Genomic DNA, 22,323 nt, shown 5'->3' with positions numbered 1-22,323 from the left:
ACTGCATATTAATTTAACCCCCCCTAATCCAAACACCTTCACTGCAGGAATTCAGATATAGCCCTAATATTGAATGCTATAAGGCTTTTGGACTTACTCTTGTGACTTTTACCATGATGCAATGCAAAATTGAAGAGACCACTCCCAGGGATTTCATTTACCCTATTTTTTTCCCCTCTTAACATAAGGTATTAAAAAGCCTTGCTGTATTTACTGACCTTTCATACTATTAAACATCACTTAACTAACACAGAGAAAGAAACTCTGATATGAAAATGCAAACCAGGGATTAGTGGGGAAAAGGAGAATTAAAGTGGTGTATAACTCATTGGAGAATCTATCATGAAAATAGTGACTCACAGTGTCTGGCCTAGCATGTACCTATCAGGTACATGGCCTGCTATCAATTAGCTCTAATTAGTTTATCCAGAGTTTCTACCACCACAGAACATTTGGTCCAAAAAAGTCAGACCTGGACATGTGCTCAGCTAGGAATGCAACCCTTCCACACAAACTACTTTCTTAGCAGAAGGAAGCCTAAACCATTAAGATATGATGAGAATATGCTGCAACTGCAGCAGACATTTCTCAAGCAGCAAAAAGTGTTAAACACCTAGGCTTCAATTGCTTAAGACTCAATATTTAACTTATTTCACACCCAAGAGGCTAATTAACTGATTGATACCCTGTCCCAAATCAAATATTCATCATTCCTTGTTATGTGGAAAACAGCTTAACTGTGTGGCAATGTATTTGTTTCAATGCTAGCAGCTTCCTCTTTGAAGTTACAGTATTGTCTGCATGTAAAAGCTAGGTAACAGTAAGTCTTAAGAAGTAACTCCAAGAAAAAACAACCCCCCTCAACAGCACATCTATAGGAGTACAAACATAATAGCCTCTATGAGAGAGCCAGTTAAGAAAGTGACTGTCAGCCCTCATCACATTATGTAACAGCATTACAAAAGTGTCATATGTATCACTGGAACACTTTCTCATTTGTAGGTAACTTTTATGCATATCAATTTATAGCATGACAGGATTTACATATATTGCAGTCTTCTAAACACACACACACCATTGTTAAAAAAAAAACAAGCCCAGCTGTAGACAGCCTCAAAAAACCCCAGACCAATAGATACTGCAGTGTATATTACAGTATACCTTCTTCTCCTTATCTACATCAAAAGTTACCAGGTCCCAGCTCAGTTAAAGGCACCCAGTTTAGACTGAAAGACACCAAGGCACTGAACAAACTGAACTCCTTGAATTTTTACTTTCAGCTCACATGTCTTTATTATTCAGTTCATATAGACTCACCTTAGTCCATGGATGTGCCTTAATCTGAGGGAATTTGAATTCAGTATAGTTTGGATTCATTTCTCTAATTTGCTCCCTTGTAGGCGTCCCCAGAACCTAGAAATGAGGTAAAAAAAAAAAAAAAAAAAAGACAAATTGCTTAGATATGCTTTGTATTCATATGGTTTCACAATCATATCACATATTGATACAACTCAAGTCAATCTGTGTAACTAGCAAGTTAATACAGTGTTGAGAACAAATCTACAAAACTTTTGCAGAACCATTTCAGTTGAAAGGGACCTCCCTTTCCTGGGAGCTTCTGATCCAACCTCCCTGCTCAAGGAGGGTCAGCTGGAGGCAGGTTGCCCAATACTAGATTTTTAGCATTTCCACAGAAGGAGACTTTACAACCTCTCTGGGCAACCTGCTCCAGCTTTTATGCACCCTCACAGTAAAAAGAGCATTTTCTTGCATTCAAATGAAGTATCATGTGTTTTACTTTATACCGCTGCCTTCTTACCCAGTCAGCAGGCACCACCGAGAAGAGCCTGGCTGCTGCTCCCTCATTCCCTCCCACTGAGTATTTATGCTCATTGATGAGACCCCCCTGAGCCTTCTCTGCCTCAGGCTGAACAAGACCCAGCTCTTGCAGCCACCCCTCATGTGACAGATGCTCCAGTCCCTCCATCATCTTTGATGCCCTTGCTCCAACCTCAGTAGTCTCTTGCTGGCAATTCAGTTCATGCTTCAAGCCCAGTGTCCAAAATTTAATTATCTTCTATAGTTTTTCACAAAATACAAGCATCTTTCTCAAAGTTAGCGTTATTTCAAAGGGAAAGAGAGTCAAGACTGTTATAAACTAGTACTGCTGAACACATCTGGGGATTGCAGCTCACTGCATATGGCTGATCAAGGATCAAACCAGTAGCACAGACTGTGTTTTACAAGTCATTAACAGCATCCCCCTGAGGAGCTTAAAACATCAGCCAGTAACTGCTGAGGGGAGCCAGACAGGCTCCGCACCTCCACGTCAAAATGTGTGGGTTTTGGTGGTGGTTCCTCACCCCAGTATTTCCACATGGAAGATAAACTTAATTTAAACCTAACCTGGAAGCACCTAAAATACATACCACCCCTGTCTGGTTCACTTTTACAAATTTATATTCCTCATTCCCAGAATCTGCACAATGTTATTTATACATGCAAATAAGTAGTTGTACAGGAAGTAACACACAATCGCACATCTTTTTGTAGGGGTGGAGAGATTTTGAAAGGATTCTGGAAATCCTTTCAGGGAATAAGACAGACAATATGATATTAGTGCTCTGTGTTCAGTTAGCACCAAGCATAAGGGAGCCATTGCCTTCTACCTATATATAAAAACCGCAAAGCGTGTTCAAGGAATCCTGTTGTTTTCTCGGTGTGCTTTTGTTCTGCAGAGAGAAGAGGGCAGAGGAGTTGCTCCTCTATGCTGAGCTCAGGTTCACCTTCCTATAGGAACTCTGTAGCCACACTATTCTTGCCCTGTGACAAATCTCTTGTCATGCAGATTAGCATGTTATCACCTCATCTCAGACTGTACTGTCACCATCACGAAACAAATAATCTACAACATGACGTTGGCAATCTACCTTACTGCTTGGTAAAGAAGTATTTGGTTACATATTCTGCTATCTGTGAACATTTTCATTCTGTTAGAAGAGTGGAAATTACACAAATGCACACTACAGAGTCAGGTAAAGGGGTAAAAGAGCAAGTTAACTGCTGTTTAATTATTTGTGCAACAGAGAAACTATTATTGGGTACTATGAAAGGAACTTGGTATCTCTTTATTATTTAAAATATGAGCTGTGTGCAACACAAACTAAAATAGCTACCCACAAAGCAACCTTTTAAATAAACAGCAGCAGCAGAGGAAATAAACTCTGCAACTTGTTCAGACAGTTGCTTCTTAGGTAACAGATTTAACTGACAAGTTGTACAAAATGAATGATCACATAACTCCTACCTTCCCATCGCTAACCAGGATTTAAATCCCACCTACTCTAAAAGCCAAGGGTTACCTTCAGAGCTGGCAGAAGATTTTCCTGTGCGTGTCTGAAAACGCTGGTTTTGCTCAGGTGATAGAAAACCGGGTGTTTGCAGGATTTCATACATTTTGCTCAACTTTCAAAGGAAAAAAAAAATTGACAGGAAAACGTGACCTTTCCCTGTGGGTTTTCTGTCTGGTTTCTCCCAGAAACCCAGCTGTCTGCCCCACCAGGATGGTGCAGCTCTCAAAGCTTTCCAGTTCTGAAAGATGAGGGGATTTCATACCTGCAAATACTATTTTCATCCCAATTCAGGATAAAAGCCATTTTCAAAACCTTGGAAGTTTTGTTGATTAGTTTAACTTCCTGAAAATTTATGTATAACATGTATTGCTCTCCCACCATTTCTAAAGGCTAAGTTTTCAGGCCTCCCTAGTATAAACAGGTCTTTTTTAAAAGCATGTTTACATTCTTTACCCTCCTCCTCCTCAAAAATTCCTTTAATAGCCTTACTAAGAAGAGGCAAAGAGGAGATTTTTTTTTAAATATATATAGCCAAAATTCAGCAAATTGGCTCAGTTGCCAAGGCTGCTCAGAACAGGAGCCTACACAGTGCAAGTATCTTTATTTAAAGACTGCCTATAGCATCAGAGAGAATTCAGATTAGATAAGCAAGGACAATCTCACAGAAGGGCCCACGGACAATGTCTATTCATACATTTCACTAAAAACACAGCTGTAACTCCAGATGATAGGGGGGGAGCAACTCAAGCAACAGGCATCTAAGCAACAGCGCTTAAGGTCTCATGAATGCTTGGAAAATAAGGTACTGAAGAGGGATCATGCTAGCTGAAAGAAAGGATTGCCTGACCTTTCAGTTACATAGCAGCCTTTGACACACAAAATAACTGTACAAAAGGAAAAGTGACTTATATTAGCCAGTCATGTATTTACTTTGTTCTCTCTAGATTGTAAAGTCAGATTGTGCTTTCAATTTGTAGTGAAGCCAGATCAAAGCAAAAAACCAAAACAAACCAAATTCAACAAAAAACAAAGAGGAAAGGAAAGTAGACAGGAATAAGAATGGAAGTTTTAAAGACTGTATATCAAATTCAAATCACAATCCAGAGTGTGGAATGAATAAAGGGATAAACTGTAAAATTGTACCAGTACCTGACATATCTGGAAGAGGTCCTGTAGTGGACCTCTCCCCACCCCCCAATGCAGTTTGCTATGTGATTTTGAAATTGTACTTCACTGATTCACACGGAGTTTTCAGTATATTAGGAATACACTCAAGTAACCTTGGTGAGTAACAGCAATCATTTAAGCTATTGCAAAACTTGGGCAAACCTCTTCTTTTAAAGAAAGTCATGTATGTGACTGCTCTTTCCGGTTGAAATGCAAAGGAGAAGCATAAATTACTTCGCACATGTTTGGCAGAATTACTCCATGAAACAGCTGCTCTTGCTATACCAACTGAAAGTACTATGGAGCAGATGTTCCTTGGGGAGAGATTTCACAGAATGGTTGAGGTTGGGAGGGACCTCTGGAGGTCATCTGGTCCAACCCCACTGCACAAGCAGTGCCAGCAAGAGGCAGTTGCCCAAGACCATGTCCAGATGGCTTCCCTGTATCTCCAAGGATGGACACTCCACAACCTCTCTGGGCAACAGGTTCCAGTGTTTGACCATCATCACAGTAAAAGCCATTTACTTGTCTTCAGATTGAATTTCACATCTTTTAGTTTGTGCCCATTGCCTCTTGTTCTGTTATGGGATGCCAGAGTCTGGCTCCTCTTTTCTGCACATTCCCCTCAGAATTTCTGTACACTTATAAGACCTCCCCTGATCTTGCAAAGGTCAGAGACTTTTAAAGAAATACAAGGTCCAATTCTAAATTATCCAGGTCCATGCACAGTAGCACATACTATTCTACTTCTTGGGAACACTCTTATGAAAAGTGAGATTGTCAAGGAAAAAGTTGGGTGTTTTTTAAACAAAAACAAAGGAAAAAAAAGAGAACCAGATCAGAGTAAGTGCTAGAATAATAAAAATATAGTTGTCTGATGGAATCAACTCTGTCTAGAATGAAGACTAAACTTTTGAATGAAAGGGGTCTACATGTGACTACAAGGGATCTTCTTGATAGTGAAGACAACAGGTCAACTAGTCTTGCTCTTCATTCTCAACTGTCATCACCACTTAAAAATAAAGAAACATTATCTACTAAGATTAACTAAAGAATGAGAAGATAGACATTGCTCCTATTCTCTTAAGACAAAAATTGAACACAACAGGTTTCACAAGTATTTTCTGGAAAGTTTTTCCTTGACATTTATCTGTAATAGATGAAGCTCCCAAAAAAATTTTTATTTGAGCAATAGGGTTCATGAAGGCAGGGTAATGGTATGTATCTCAAGCAATTAAAAGAAGAGCTACAGGCTCCCAATAATGTTAACCTCACCAAACAAGAAGGGGAGATTTATGAACCTGAAATAAACCCTGAATTTACTTACAAACAGCACAAAGATCTTTTTATGTTTTTGCAATGAAGTTTTCATAGAAGAAAAAGATGAATGATACTCAGCTCCAAAAGACACCTTAGTTATACCCCAGTACAGTAGACAGCTGCCGCCCACACCTGGCTTCACCATGCAAAACTGCACTGATTTGTTTATGACCAAACCTGCAATGTGGCAACACCAGAGGAAGAGGAAACTGCAAAGGTCTCAACAAACCCCAGTGGAATAAAGGCCCTTTCGGACAACCATTGTTACTGCTAAACCTTCACCAAAATACAAAAATCAGGTAAAAGCATAGGGACACTGAGGGTTCAGAAGCTCCGACTGGTAATGACTGAACCAGAGAGGGGAGAAGGTGGTTATTTAAATGAGAAACCTCTAGAAAGCTGTGGTTACAGCAGTATAGTGATCCTCCTTAGGAAAACGCACACAAGTGTACATGGAAATATGCTCTAGAAAGTCTGGTGTGTACGGCTTACCAGATATCATAATTAATACTTCTGCAAACATGTCTACACCTCTTCAGAAAGTTGAGAGGTGTGCCAAATAGTTATTTAAAAAATTCACAGTGCAGGCATCTCAAGCAGTAAACACAGGTCAGCTTTGAAATAATATTTCAAGAGGTCTGTGGTAGAAAATAAAGTAACTTACCCATTTCATACACATTTTCTTTCAAAAACACTCTTTTGTCAAACAAAAGCCAACTAAATATAGAGATTTCTTCTATTCGCAAACACAAGAACAGCTATACGTCAGGAATAGGAAGAAACCCATTGTCACCACTGACATGAATATAATTGTTCATCAACTTTTTTTTTTTTTTTTTTTTTTTTTTTCCACTGTTTGCCTGCAAGCACTGGAAGTGCCGAATTACGTGAGGCACGGGAACAGCCAAGTTACAATGCAGGGGGACACGGGGTGAGGAGAGAGGACCCATGTGAAAGCCTGGGTCAGATGCAGGCAGGTCCTCAGCACAAGACCACATCCAATAAAATACAACTCGCTCTCCTACTGCTTATTCTCCTGGAAGGGATGGCTCCTCTCTCCCCATTAACTACTGCAACTGAATTTATTTCAAAAACTGAGCCCAAAATAGTATCTTGACATTTGAGCATGAGACATATATTATAATTGCAGTCTATACTTAGCATTTGGCTCAGTAAAACTGTCAGAGACCGAAAAGTTACACATGGATAGGATTCCTGATACTATTGAGCTCATCTTTTAATGCATTTTCTTGTCCTCTTGCCCCCTCTAACCTGGAAAACTACAGGAAGACAATTTTATTATTTCTCCTAAATGACCATAAAATGACAATTTTGGTGCAAAAAATAATCACGCAGTCCAGTAGGAACCAAAACACCCAAAACAAACAGGAAAAAAAACCCACAACCCTTTTTTGCAGTTTTCACAAGTTAGTTGATGCATCTCATACTCTAGATCATAGCATATGGAAAAAGTATTTCTGGTAAAGACAACACAAGGCAGATTGGCAGATGCTGTCTTCCCTGTGTCCCAGGGCTGCTCAGATAATTATTGCTGCTTCATTCTTCTGACAGAGATGATTATTTTTTTCCAATTTTGAGGAAATAGAGGGAAGGTACTAAAGAGAACCTTTCAGAAGATATAATTATCTTAGAAACAAAATCATTACACTTCTGAGATTCCTTTTTGCAAGGGGAATAAAGAGTATCTACTGTCTGCAGGAACTGTGGTTGAAGATGTTTTAGTTTGGGGAGGGATGCCCAGCCAATTCTCCCTTAATGGTTTTGGGGTGCTGTAGAGCTGGGAAAGCAGGAATGTTCCCAACCTCCCAAACTTTCTCAGAGGGCACAGCAGTCCTGCAGACACCACTGCTGCACTGCAAACTGCGTGCACAGGGCCGGAGACTTAACGGAGTCTGCCCTGACCACATCTCAAAAAAAAAATAATAAAAAAAAAATAAAAATAATAAAAAAAAAAATGGGTCTTGTGGTCTAAGAGCTCCTTTTGAGCTGCAGTCAGCGGTCTCCCACTTGCATGGTGCATTTTAAATAGAGAAATGGCAACTGCAACCCTTCTGGGCTGCTGAAAGGAGGAGTTTTCACCCTGCCATTAGGGACAGGACTATATGACTGCTCCGAGGTGTAGCGTTTACTCATACGTAATTTCTTTACGCAATCACTGATGAAATCCACACTGCCACCATTCCTGCTTCAGAAACTAAGCACATTTCTGAAGGAGATGTCACTCGAAAGCCAGTAGGGGCATGAATTTTAATGAACATATCAGGTTACCAACTTGAGATATTCCCAGCGATGCGATAACCTAACATTTGGAATAGCTAGCAAGAGCTAAAAATAAGGAGGAAGAGTCACCAAACTTTGGAAAAAGCACAGCACATGATTTCTCTCCTGTAATAGTGTAAGTATTCAAGAACGTACTTGGGTTAAATAATTTCTTCAGCTGAAGCTCCAAGACAGTATTTCCCCATATCAAATATCATTTTGTCAGGGGTAAGTGGTCAAAGATGTCTCATTCCCCGCCAGCTTGAGAACATCTGGAAAGACTGTCTTTAAAGAAACAGGAACAAGCGAAAAAGAACCTAAAAAGAAGGGGACTGTGTTTTAATTCTCACAAACGTGATGCTGTGGTTCTAGAGGAGCACAGTTTTTTGAAGCAGTTTGCTATAGGCCTGGAGAAACTCGAGGTGCAACTGTATGAAGAAGATCTTCCAAGACTGCTTTAAATGAAACTATGTGAAGGCTGCTGAAAGTGAATCAAAATGTGCCAAAAGCCAAAAATGCTTCAGATGCAGCAAGGGACTGAGGATGTTGGGCACAGAGCATGTAGGAAGGACAAGCCGTGCCAAATGACATGTCACAGAAGTTCTATCTTATGAACACAGCTACTGAGGGGATGTCATTAAGAACTGCACGAGAAGGGAGACCTAGTTTAATGTGATGCCATTTTTAAGTCATTCTCCAGCCTAATGCAAAATCTTCATACCCAGATGTAGCATCCAATTGCTGTGTTGCAAAAGGAACTCTGAATAATCAAAACTGAGTAAGCAACTAAAGAGACAACTGAAAAATTTATTTCAGTTAAAATGCTACAAGAGTGACTGTGACTCGGCCATCCTGAATTGATGTGAACCAGCTGAAAAGTTTCCAAACTGCCTTCTCTTGCAGTGAAGCCAAGTAAATGTAAAGAATGAAAATCATATGCATTTCCAAATGTGTGGATAAATTTCTTTTACCATAGCCCTTTTTGGGAGTTTAAAATACTCCATTTTCTCTGCCCGTAAGTTTCAGACATGCAGTTCCAAAGAAGCTATTTGAAAAGCATGACTCTGAGCTAATCAAACAGCAGCTCACAGGTCCCAACCCTCAGCCTTCTACAAAGTTCAATGCTGTTCTGAAACCAGCAGATCCCACAGCTCTGCTTCTCATTGGAGCTAGCATTAAAGTAAGTCTGTTATGATGAAAGCTTTAAACAGCAGTATTATATGGCAACAAATGGAAGAGGTGGACACCATCTATAAAAGTATTTTCAAAAATGAATCCTATTCTAAATGAAATCTTGTATAATCTAATGTTTTACATGTTGTGCCCAAGACTTTTAAACATTTCTGCCAATTTGTTTGCTGCAGAACTGCTTATATATCTTCAACTGCATTGAAGCTGCAGAAGCCAACTCGCTCAATAAACACAGGTTGCAGTTTTTATGCTAAACTTTCAAATTTAAGTTGAATTTAAGCATCATGCTGGGAGTGGAGAAGAGCTGACTGTTTCATGACTTCTTTGCAGAACTGAAAATCAGATCTAATCAATTTGACTGTTGGTCACTTTTAAGGGATGTGTAGTAGATGGGACAGATCCCTGCCAACAGCAGGCAGAATGGAAAATTGAGGACTTCCCACTTTTTCCTCGTTCTCAAAAGGTGAGGAAAAATTACTTGGAATCTGAGGTAAACATGCTGTTCATCCTCTACTCCCACTATGAGAAATACTTGTCAGGGAGCATGGCATTACAAGGGAAGCGCCTTATTGCCCAGTTCATGCACCTTCCTAGACAATTTCTCACTGCTGTTGATTCTGAATGCAATTTTCTCAATTATAACTCTGTATTCTCAACCTTAGACTTTTGTCAAGGCTTTTCTTAGTAGTTTATATAAAACTTCACAACATGAGATTTGGTAGACAAGGGCTTCAAAAAACAGTTCTCTTCTGCAGTTTGCACTCACTCTCTCTTCCAGTGTGCCTTGAGAATATATGCTGCCTCAGTAACAAATATAGAGGCAGAAAAATATTCATGGCACCCACCCATTCGGGCTCACATTTTCCATCATACTCCCTTAACGATTCAATGAACATCCTTTTTTGTGATTACTACTGCAAGATTTACAGCGTTTATTCTCTCAGACTTTCCCAAAACATACTGTTTCAGCACTGTAACTTTTTAATTAAAGAGACCAGGCTTACTATAAAATGGAATTATCTCTATATTTGTTTCACTTAATTTCTATACATAGGGGGCTACACATCTAACAGAAAATGAGAAAAGCCCAACACAACACAGGTGGTGTTGATCATTCAATATTCCCCCTTTCCACATTTAAAGAAATGACTTAAATTTGTTTCTGCAGAGGTGAAAATAATTATCTCAGGATATAATTTACTGAATTTCAAGCCTTTATACTGGATACTCCTTTGGCTGTCATGAGAAGTAACATTAATTTGCTAGTACTATGTATTAAGCTATGAACTGGTCAATAAAAGTTACTGTACCACTCATGGTAGTGCCATTTAAAGAAACCACAGATGGTACATAGGCTATCAGCAATTTTATTAAATTAATCCTCTGCTTCAATACAACTTAAGTGTAAATAAAGCAGAATCATCACAATCGAAGCACATAAGTGCTATAAAATTATCAGTTCACAGTTACTTCCATCATGTCTAACTGATAACAGCTTCTAGCAAACTTTGAACCAGACCACAATCTTGGCAAGCATGTCAATAATGAGAGGACATCTATTTCCTGATTATTTTATTTCCACACTGTGCAAATCAAAGCAATGGTAGAGCAGAGCACTATGGTTTTGCTGATAAGGCCTCTCTACTCTCAAATTTCTAACTGAGCCACGGAAGGACTGTCATTGTGACATAAACAGCCGTATTTATGAAAAACTTGTTTGATATAGTTTCTCAGGATTGTAGACACTGATCAAGAAACAAACAGGACTTTTTGAAAGCACCTGAAGGCAAATGCCACAGGTTACTGCACAAACTCCTCAGGAACTCTGGCCATCTGAAGCGTTCACAGGGACCGCTTCACATCTCACAAAAGCAGTGTAGCAGAAAGCAGCACACCGCTCCAAGACACTTCTCAAAAGGAAAAAGCTGTCACTTGTGCCACCATAAGATCTATTTCTGACAGCAACTCTAATTTTCCACTAGTGCTTCCTATGTAAACTGACCCAATTTGGATATGCTGAGCTTGAAATACACTGGGCAGAAAGGCAATCAATATAAGAAAGTCACAGGAGAAGTAGGTGTGAGACACGAAGCCTCCAGAGGAAAGTTGCTGACTGGAGGATTTCCAGCAGGACAGACAGAAACCCACTGTAACAGCAGCTAGGTTTACATGGTCAAAGGCTGGAGGAGTCGTGGCGAGAGCCTAGAAAGGCCAGAGCACACTCCATCGAGACCACAGAGAAGGCCACGGAAACAATGAGCCTCACCAGCCCACCACACATGAGGATAACCACTTGGTTGGTGTCACATACTGCGTTAGGACGGGGACAAAGACACCACCAGCTCTTCCAGCAAAGAGCACAGATGCAAGTAGGAAGTTCTACTCTTCCACGCCCACGTAGTTGGGTTTGAGGGGGTTTTCACATGCACGCCACAAAAATATACATGCATCAAGGCAGCAGTTAAGTGGCAAAACCAAGGAGGAGATTCTCTTAATGAAGTCCTCTTGGGGTGATGAAATCAGCAAAGCCAAACGGTGTGTGCACGCACTGAGCCCCTGTAATACTCCCATCTTAAGTGCATAGTATAGATTCAGAGGAGGAATATACTGCTTTCTCCAGAAATCTCGTTTCCTTCATTGCAGAAGTTGGAGGAGGCGGGGGAGACTAGGGTGCTGGGAAGTCAGACACCAATCCTTTAATCTATGAATTATTCTATCATGCCTCTAATTTGAGAATCACAGAGCATTCACAGCTTACCAAATGAAATCAATCAAGATGTGTTTGGACATAAGTGATATAAAAATGTTATGTATTCTGCAACATTAGGTCTTTTTCACCTGAAAAACAAGACTCTTCAGGTGGAAGATACCTTTGCCCTACATTTCCTGATTCTCCATCTGCAAAAAGGAGTGCCCTTTCTCACTTTTCACCTCAAAGAGGTGGAAGGAAGCAAGAAGAGAAGGTGGCTACATATGCAAAGAATCTGGCAAAAGGAAATTTAATAGCACTGTTTTCAAAGCCAAGTACTAATTGCATGCAACAAAGGAAAAAGAGCCAGATTCTTAAAGAATGAAAATCACACATTAATAAATACTGGCTCAGTATGTAAGTGCTATTTCCAAGCACACTGAAACTGCAATTCTTTAAGAGAGAAAAGACCTATACAATTGAAAGATGGTATCTCATTATGCATGACTGCAAGAGGGGCAAATAAAGATTATCAAGTTCTCCAAAAAACATGAGAAGTGTTTTCAAACACAGTTTACATGCAACACCCTGTACAATGGTGACAGAATATGTACATTGACAAGTTTCTAACAATTATGTTTTCACACTGATTCCCAAGGAATAAAGCAGTCAAAACAACACTTAAATTCCATACCTTGATTATTTCCACCAACTGATCCACGCCACTGTCACCTGGAAAGATTGGTTGTCCTAGTAACAGTTCAGCCAATACACAGCCTGCTGACCACACATCTAAAAAGGGGAAAGTAAAAGGTATGAGTAAAAGGTACGTATTAGACCATTTATATAAAACCCAGCAATTTTAAGCTACTTTATTCTTTGTCATGTTTAATTGTGTATGTATCACAGCTAAAAATAAAACCCCCCACATTCCTCTCCTAAACATTAATCTAGAAAACACAGATACCTGACATAAAGCAATGGTGGACAGTCTTAGAAGACAAACCATGAGACAACAGGAACTGGAAAATAATGTTAAACGCCATAATATATTGACATTAGAACTTACATATGTAGGGAAGAGACCTGAGAACATTTGCCATCTGAAAATTAAGGATTTCCCAAAACCCTGTGTGGTTTTTAAACATCAATCATGAACTATGCATAAGTACCACAATGCCTGATGTTTTTACTGTGTCTGAATGTTCGACAGACTCAATTTTTTATCCATATATTGAAAGCATATATACACTAGCAGATAAACCAGCACTGCAAGTATTACTTGTATCCTGCAGCACATGATGATTAAGGGATCTGGGAGACAGCTTCTCTTAACTCAGTCACATCAAGACCAAATCTTTATTCCAATTTCATTTGCAAACATGGCTGGATAACAGAACTGCAAATCATAGATCAGGTCAGATCTATCATCCACAGAAGCAGTCATCAACTAGTTTTCATACATATACCAAATGCTACAAGTAGTCACTAGCAGCTGCTACTCTACATGAAGAAAATTTTCATCATCTATTACAGGTGTATCTCTTACATATAAGACAATTAAATACTACAACAGCAACCTAAGAATGTATCTAAGCGTACTACAGAACATAGCATTTTCTTCATGAAGCACAGTTAATTCAAACGAAAAATCAAATGAAGCAAAGGCAGAGGTTTGTGGGAATCTGCCATAACTGCATACCAAATACAGAAGTTTAAGCTGCTCACCGCGGAAGTATTGCGCCTAGATGCAGAGATAACTGCTTCTTCAAAAAACCTATATTGACTATAAGGTTTTCTAGAAAGTCATCATTTGTTCAATGTGTATCTGAAACCCTACAATAGAATCTAACTTAAAATAAGCAATAATGGAAGACTTATAAAACTTACAATACTGTAATGTCCCAAAAGGGAAAAGAACAAACCCAATCCCCCTCCACCCATCTTTCTTTGAACTCTCGCCTACCTCTACAAGGTAACCTTCCCCTCCCTCTGCCCCAAACAGCCCCCACCCGCCCTCCACAGTAGCATCACCACAACTCAAAACCCAGAGAATTTACCTCCCCAGGCCTGTTCCAACCTAAGATGACCCATGCTATGACAGAGATCCTTATTCCCCAAGTGTATCTGAACGATGCTATTGGGAAGCAGGACATACACAACACTGTCAGTTATGGCTAAAGGTCTGTATGAGGAAAACATCTCTGACAGTTCTCTAAACAGTCCATTATCGCTTTGTCACAATCGCTAGAGACTGATGCAAAAAATAATTAAAAAAACTTTCAGGAATTCAAGACTGATAACAAAATAATCTGCGAGTTAGAACAGACTTTTCCTTTCCCCATTTCTAAGTGAAAGAGAGAGGGGCTATGCAAAAATACTTCCTCTTCTCAAGAAAGGCATAGTTCAATTGGAACATATGGTAGATAAAAAGCACTGCTCATTTACTGTAGCTTTCAAAATCATTCACCTCTAAGTCAAATGGATGCATTTTTACGTCATGCCTTAGTACAACATCACCATCAAGGTTTATCCTAAAAAGTAACTACTTACAATACAAACAGCAACCAGAAATAAAAGGAAGTTTGAGCCTTGAATTTCAACAAAGCAAACATACCAGATTATGCTTTTTGATTTTTTTAGTTGTATCTAATAAAATTCGATATGGCCACCAAGGTGCCAAGATATCTTTTGGACAACAAATGAAGGAGGCATCATGTAAAGAACATTTAATTACATCCGGCTGCTAAATGTCTGACTCTGACAGCTCCTGCTGTTGGACCAACACATCCCACAAAAAGATGATGAAAAGAATCACTTTTTATGTCATCCCATGCAATCTGGGTTTATAGGAAATTACACAACAGTACAAGAGATAGCATAGATTTCTTCAGAAGTACTGAAGAAACAGATTAAATGTACTAAGCAGTGTACTGTAACTTAGAAATCTATTTAAAGACACCTTAGAAGATTTTGAAAAAGCTGTCCTTTACACTGAGTATACAGTACAAGTGGTACCCCAAAACTATATTATTTAGCACTTCAATCCTTATTTGGCACTAAAAAAGAAATTATATATGGAAGGAAAAGTATTTGACAGAATATACACAAACCCAAAGCTGACATGACAGTAAGACAGCATTTACAATTCACTTCCTTTTAAAGTTCTGAAACTACACTACCATGATTTTTTTCAAATTAGACTAACTTTTTAAAACTGTTTTAAATAATCTTCTGGTCTGGCTGCTCCATGAAGTTGGCTTTCTGCAGTTTTATCCTTTCCCAGTTTCTCTTAATGCCTTCGCTCTCTACCAGCCAATTTCAGACAAGGCTGAAAGGCACAAGTCTCAAATCCATTACAGAAGTTTTGTAGAAACAGTGGGGAAAGCAAGACTGCTGAGGAGAGGAGGGCTGAGTTCCTGTGGGACATGCTGGGCTTGTCCCCACCCTGCCAAACTGCAGCTGCAAACAAGCTGAAGGATGTGCAGGTCCTTCCACAACTAAGAAGGCCGAGCAGAAGCAGCAGAGGGTATATGAGAAAGTTGAGGGCATTGCAGGGGGAGAGAGAAGAAAAAGAAAGATTGTAGGTCATGAGGAAATAGCTGGAGAAGTCTGAGAAATACCAGCTGTATTCGTGATGGGTTTAATCCATCAAACATAAAACAAATCCATCAGAAACAGTAAAATCTTCCAAATCGGGTGATTTAATGCCTTGTTAAAAGTCTATTTAATTTTCCTTGATTTTTATTGCTAACACTTTAAATGCACACAGAAATAAGCTATAGGCATTCCAAAATCACCAACTTTTTTTCCCAGGAGTGTAATTTCACCAAGTTTCAAATTAGGACTTGGGCAATGTTCCCTGGGCAAGGAAGTGAACAAACCCTTGAAGCATCCTCGATGAAAGCCAGAGAGCAGAGGCTTAATTTCACCAGCTCCAAGCAGAGATGGCAACAAAACACCATTTACATAGATGTTTATACAAGTCTGGTGAGCAACTTACAATAAGGCAGAAACTGGGAAATTTCAGCTCTGCTGAAACTTAAGGTTGATGGCATAAATTTCATCAACAGGACTAAACTCTGGCTCTGGGACCACTGGCCTTATTTTTTCCCCCTTTGAATCTGTAATTTTAAAATTTACCTTCGAAATTTGGATGGTAACATTTCTCAAGTCTGAAGTAAACAATGTACTAGGATCCTATATTTAAAGACATGTTACTTGAGAAGCGACAAGGTAGTTAATACTAGTTTTTGATTGCTCCTTCCCAGACCCTTTTCTGCCTTAGCATAGTCACAGCTAACTATTACAGGTTAATAATCTTTCAGAGCAAGCTTGCGGTATAACCACCCACGCCCATGAGAGGAGAAGCATTTTCTGAACTATTTCTTTTTAATATGTGCAATTTAATTAAGCTAAAATATCACTATCATTCACATGCTTTAAACTAGTTAATAAACAAATAAGAGAACCTTAACAGAAAACAGGTCAACAAATCATCTTCATGCCAAACTAGTTGGGACAATGTGAAATGTTAAGAGAAAATACTGAAAGCTATTAATTTTAAGTAGAGGAAAGTAGGCAAGCCTACTTTCTTCACAGCTTTGCTGAAATATAGTCTAAACAACATGGACAGTAAATGCAACTGCCAGCCAAAAGCAACCTTCAAATAATCTTATTTCAGACAGCTTTCACACATTATAATAACAGCTAATGCCATAACTTTTGTAGACTGAGGAACACTTAGACAAATACAAATATCACATGAACTACCTGCACTAATTTAAGCACACAAATTCATATAACCTTTTATACTACAAAACTTTTCTTAAATTTTTTATTACTTTTTTCATCTTCACAGCTGTTAAGTGGATATTAACTTGTCTAATATAATCTGTATAATTCCTTTGCTTTTGAATGCTATTCCAGCATTAGAGAAGGTTAAGAAAGGGAAAATTTCTCTTTTGTTCAGGAAGAGGCATCCAGCAGGACAACCCCCAAAATATACTCCTTTGCTTTAATTTGACAAGTGAGCAATGGCCATTTCCAATTGTCTGTGACAGAATACCCTGTCCACAAATTTCATTTTTGTGATCTCAAGCTCTGCCTTTGAAAGCTGAAAAGCTCACCCTCTTCTTCATGACATGAGCACTGTTCATTGTATTATGCTCTAGCTCTTCTAAACTCGTTATTTAAAGGACATGAAGGGGGGAGGAAAAGACCAGAAGTTGAACCTGCTCTCATCCATTTAGTACAAATGAAGAACTTTCCTTTACTTGACACTTTACGGGATACATTTACCCTTCTAGGTGTGTGTCGTCCCCCCTCCCCCATCTATTAATCTCTGCCTCACTATCCCTTGATCTTGATGGACTTCCTCCATCTTGGAGGTGACTCAAAGTTGTTGCTCTGGAAACTGTAGAAATAACAAGCAGGGAAGAAATCAGGAGTCAGAAAAGCAGCCCTAGGAAGCCATAAAATCAGCAGCTTGTAGTTTGCCAAATGCCAGGCCCCAAAGTGCTTTTCATTATTGCTTGTTTTTCAACAATTCTGGGGATGTCAGAACAAGAGCAAAGTTTTAGCATCTGTGTTACGTTGGTGCAAGTTTTGCAAATCAAGCCACCACAGATCCACAGATTATGGAGACAGAATAAGGTTGAAACCTAAAAACACTTGGAAAGCCATGCTTGTTCCAGTATTTGGAACAAAAGCTATAAACAGGTATCTATACTTCTGCAATCAAGAGATGAAACTACAATGACTGGTGATAGAATAGTTCAGTAAATTAATGCCCATGCTTATTTTCAGCATTGGAAGTTGTCACCTGAGACACAGAGGCAAATACTTTTCATCACTTGGCAACAGGTTTGGGACACACCTTGTGATGGTTCTTTCGCAAGAAACTCTGAGACAGCCCAACTACACACACCTCCAGAGGAGCTTCTGCTCCAGACTGCTGAGGTGAAATACTCTCTCCCTTCATCTTAGCACTCACTAGGCAAGCGAATGAATAACTTGATGATACTTATTTTTGGACACCCCAAGAGAAGCCAGCAATACAGACACACAGATCAATCTTTCCTTGCCAGTGGCTATAAATGTTCCCTATGGAATGCTCTCAACTCCAACCAGTGCAGTGACAGAGAAAATGTGCTAAGACCAGCAGAACCTTGTTATCCAGAATAACAACCACATTCTGGTGAGCCCTCCATTTGCTCATCACCTAACCTAGTAGAAAAAAAATGTAAGTTATGGAGATAAAGCTTAACTGCACAGCTTCTATTTATGAAAGAAGATCACGTGGCAACAGAAACATCTGCACCCATCCCTGTTCCAGTGCCTGTGTTCGTCCCCCCACCTGTGTAGGGGAACATGGGCCACCACAGCAGCACCCCCATGACCAGCACAGCAAGCAGCAGGCCAGCAACACACTCTGGGATGGTGTAACACACACAGACCTGCAAGGAAGAAGCTTCAGCCAAAACACCATCAAGGCATAGCTGAAGGGCTTGGCTTGCAAAAAAATACTCTGGAAAATCAGCTGTAGGAACAAAACCACATGCCATCCTAGCAAGCCTCAGGGATGTGCACACACTTGCAGAATTCATGGTCAAAGGTGCACAAAGGCCTAGACATGCTATGAAGGCACCCAAGTGACTTGAATGCTGGTACTTGACCACTGAAAAACACCTTAGAAGTTGTAAGGAGCAGAGCTATTATGGGCCTGGATTTATAGCTATTTGGCAACAAGGACTATTTAAAAACCTGAATTTCCCAGGTCGTTATTTTAACAATAGTCCCAGGTCTGCTGAATGACACACAGAGGCATTAACTGCAGTAAATGTGTTTTGATGTTACTCTTACTATCATATATATTTAAATACAGAACTAATGCAGTACTTCACAAAAGTGTAACAAACACTAGTCCTGGCTATGATTTACTTTTAAAGGGATCTTTTGGGTTAGAATTTAAGTCATGTACTTTGATGAAATAATCAAGGTCCTAGAAGTTAAAAGCCAGTTTACAGTTCTGTTGTGACATCCAGGATGAAGACACATCCTGGAACCAACTTAAGTTTTTGCTGCACTGAAGAGCAAGTAACATTGCAAGAACAAATTCATGTGTTAAAAGACAACGTAAATGAAGCCACACAGCCTAACGTGACTCCCAGTTAGTGTTAAAGAAGATGACTAACTATTGAAACCGTCATGATGCAGGCTGGCTGTACTGTCAGCCTTGGGCCACCAGTGTCATTGCCTCGGCTTAAAAAAGCATGTCTTGCTCAGAAATACTTCCAATATTTACTATATTGCAGCATATTACAATCGTAGGCCCTGCAGTAATGCTGGCAAATCACAAAAACCTTAGGAAAACAACTGGATGTCTCACAGATAATGTACAAAAAAGTTCTACTTAAAACACTTTCCAGCTTCATATACTTCACTGATTTTATTTTTAATGTAGTTTTAAGATAGTATATTTAAACAAAAGAGTAAAGGTCCCTACTTCACATGTAAGCTCAGTTTTTCTTACCACATGCACAAGTGGATTCTTATATAGAGAAAAAGACTTTACAGCAAGTAAAGGCTGTTGTGCTAACAATTCAGAAGAAATTCAAGAACTAAAGAAAAAAACAAAAAACACAAGCATAGCCACTTTTTTTTTTTTTAAATGTTTACAATATTGAAGCATTTCACAGTTCCCTGTACTTAGAGCTATGGATAAAACACTCTTAATTAAATGTTTCTTCCTCATTCTTTCTCAGGAAACCTATCTGTCCTTGTTTGGTTGGTGTACAAATAATGCTGGTTGAGTTTGGATGAGCAACACTATGTGAAATGGGGAAGAGTTCTCATTAAGTGCTGTTGCTGCCGATTTATCAAAAACTAAGAAATATCCTGGCATTTACCACCACTAGAAACAGCAGCATCACAAAACTAATTCCCTAGAATTTCTAATATATTGCAGAACACTGGGAAAGTGAAAAATATGTTTGGGAAAGCATTTTATTACTTTTCAGCTCCCAAATGCAAAGATTCTGTGAGAAGGAAGTGTAGGGAGGGAAGCATAGGAATGAAGAAGTATTTGTTGAACTTCATTTTCAAGCTATTACATGCAAGTTTCAGAGAAGGAGCTTGGAGGGGGGGGGGGGGGCATGAGAAAATCTAAACAATGACTGAAATTCATGATGGGTTTGGCAAGTGGAAAAATGGACTTGTCACTTTAGAATGCTATTTTCATTAGAACTATTTGAGAGACCAGCAGGTAAGAAAACAAAAATAGAAAGAGCAACTTCAAAAAGGGTCTGTAAAGAAGTGAAAGAGCAGTTATACAGTCGGAGCAAGAGACATTTCACAGGGTTATCTATAAAGCAGCCTCTGGTGACACCTAAAATACTTGTTTTATGCAGTTATCCTCTAAAACAAGTTGTCCCAGTGCACTCTGATAACACAGCTGAGCGAATCTATTAGCTCTCAGCTGGCAAAAAGATGTCAGCCGGGATCAGCCTCCTCCTCACCAGCTCCCGCCACTTTGCTTTTACCTGGGCTCTGCTGATTATTAGACTACACTGCAGTGATGATTCAACTCACTAATGTAGCAGGGAGTTTACCTAACCAAAAGTCTCTTGTCAGTTGAAGCTGAATGGGCGTATTAAACAGTAAACTGTGAAAGCTAACGTATGCAGGGGCAGGAAAAAGTAGGGCTGAGGCAGCCACTTTTGGCAGCAGCCAACCATTAAATAAGATCTGCCCTTTTTCTTATGGTCCTGCCTCTTTTTTTTTTTTTTTTTTTTCCTCCTGGGGAGATACCCAAGTGTTGCTACAGTACATACTGAAGAATAACTAATGGAAAAAAAAATTAGCAAGATCATGTAAGTCTTCAGGAACGTTTCTTTTTCAGGGAACTGCAGAGCTGGAACAAGTCAGCCAGCCATTGAGTTTAACACCAGTTAGAACATACTAACTGTAAACATACTTTAACTGGTTATAAACATATTTTGCCAAGACATGATCATGATCTCCAAATCCTTTTGAACACATTAAACCTTGCTTAAGAGACTCAAGTCCATAAGCAAGGTAAAAGCTTAGACACAATACTGGGGAACCCGAGAGCCAAATTTAATCTCTTTAGCCCTAACACTCAGAAGAAGCCCAGAGAATATCTTGACTAAAAAACTGAAGAAATTATCCACCACCAGCCGACACACTGCTGTTCATTTTTATGATTTTTCATTTTGCTGTTCATTGTTAGGACTCCACTGTAAGAAAACGCGGCTGTTCCCTGTCTTCTGACAAACCCTCCAGCTTTCCTAACTTTTCCATGACACAGCTATGTGCCAGGTATTAGAAAGAAGTCATCTTCGTGTTCAAAATTAATGACTAAAGGACAGCAAAACTTAACAGAATAAGCTGAATCAGAAAGACTGCTGTACACAATATATTAGAACTGTCAAGAGCTTAAAGCCAATCATTAGACCATTTTCCCTCCCACTAAAAAATCTTTACTAAAGCCAAGTAAACAAGTTAAGGAATTATTTGTGCCTAAATCACAGCACATCAGAAGCAGTAGTTGGTATTTGTACAATCAACCTTTACAGGTTCATCAAAATGCTTTTCTGACTTGAGATCTCACACCTACTTTTAAACTAAATGGCAAAATTACCTGTTTTTTTTTTTTTCTTGAAATCAGATCTCTCTCCATACATTAAAGAAGCCCCTTTCCTAATATAATTTACACTGAAATATCAAAAGCTGCTGTCGAAATCACAGCAGCTGTCTACAAAATGTGTGTATTTTGTTAAGAATTGGTACCTGACCATTTACAATAAAATTCTGCCTTTGGGCATTATATCTGAGATCTCTGGAAACCTTTACACTTAATTACAGAATAAACATTCATGCAGTTGGTATAGATTTTTAACAAATACACATACATACCTATACTGGAGGTATAATCGGTGGCTCCAAAGATCAACTCTGGTGCCCTGTAGTACCGAGAGCAGATGTATGAGACATTAGGTTCTCCACGAACCAGCTGTTTTGCACTGAAAAGGAAACAAAACAATAATCTTTCTAATACTTTTACAATATTGCAGTGCAGACCCACCATCAAGCTTTGGCACTCTTCACCCACCCCCAATTTCTAAATGCTAAAGTACCATGTTCTTCTAAGCTGATGCAAGCCACAGACTCAGTGATTTACTATGAGATCAGTCCAATCCATCAAGCAGCTACCTTATACTGGACCTACCAAAGGAAATTCTGACTACAATCTAGGTGATAAATAGGCTCAGATTTTTGGATGGCAGTTATCTTTTACCA

At 39.2% G+C, this 22,323-nt stretch overlaps 1 protein-coding gene across 2 annotated transcripts in view; it reads right to left on the bottom strand.

Annotated features, from left to right (window-relative positions):
• Positions 1-22,323, bottom strand: part of GSK3B (glycogen synthase kinase 3 beta) — a 153,040-nt gene that overhangs the window by 26,207 nt on the left and 104,510 nt on the right. For both annotated transcript variants that reach the window (XM_074897172.1, XM_074897181.1), the window contains exons 6-8: positions 21,940-22,046; positions 12,695-12,792; positions 1,318-1,413 (exon numbers count right to left, since the gene is read on the bottom strand). In XM_074897172.1, coding sequence (XP_074753273.1) covers positions 1,318-1,413; positions 12,695-12,792; positions 21,940-22,046 — 301 coding nt within the window. The remainder of the gene's footprint in view (positions 1-1,317; positions 1,414-12,694; positions 12,793-21,939; positions 22,047-22,323) is intronic.

This window comes from Athene noctua, chromosome 1 (genome assembly GCF_965140245.1).
Source record: "Athene noctua chromosome 1, bAthNoc1.hap1.1, whole genome shotgun sequence".
Taxonomy (NCBI): domain Eukaryota; kingdom Metazoa; phylum Chordata; class Aves; order Strigiformes; family Strigidae; genus Athene; species Athene noctua.
Note: the sequence above shows the minus strand (reverse complement) of the source record. Positions and strands in the feature narration are given on the sequence as shown.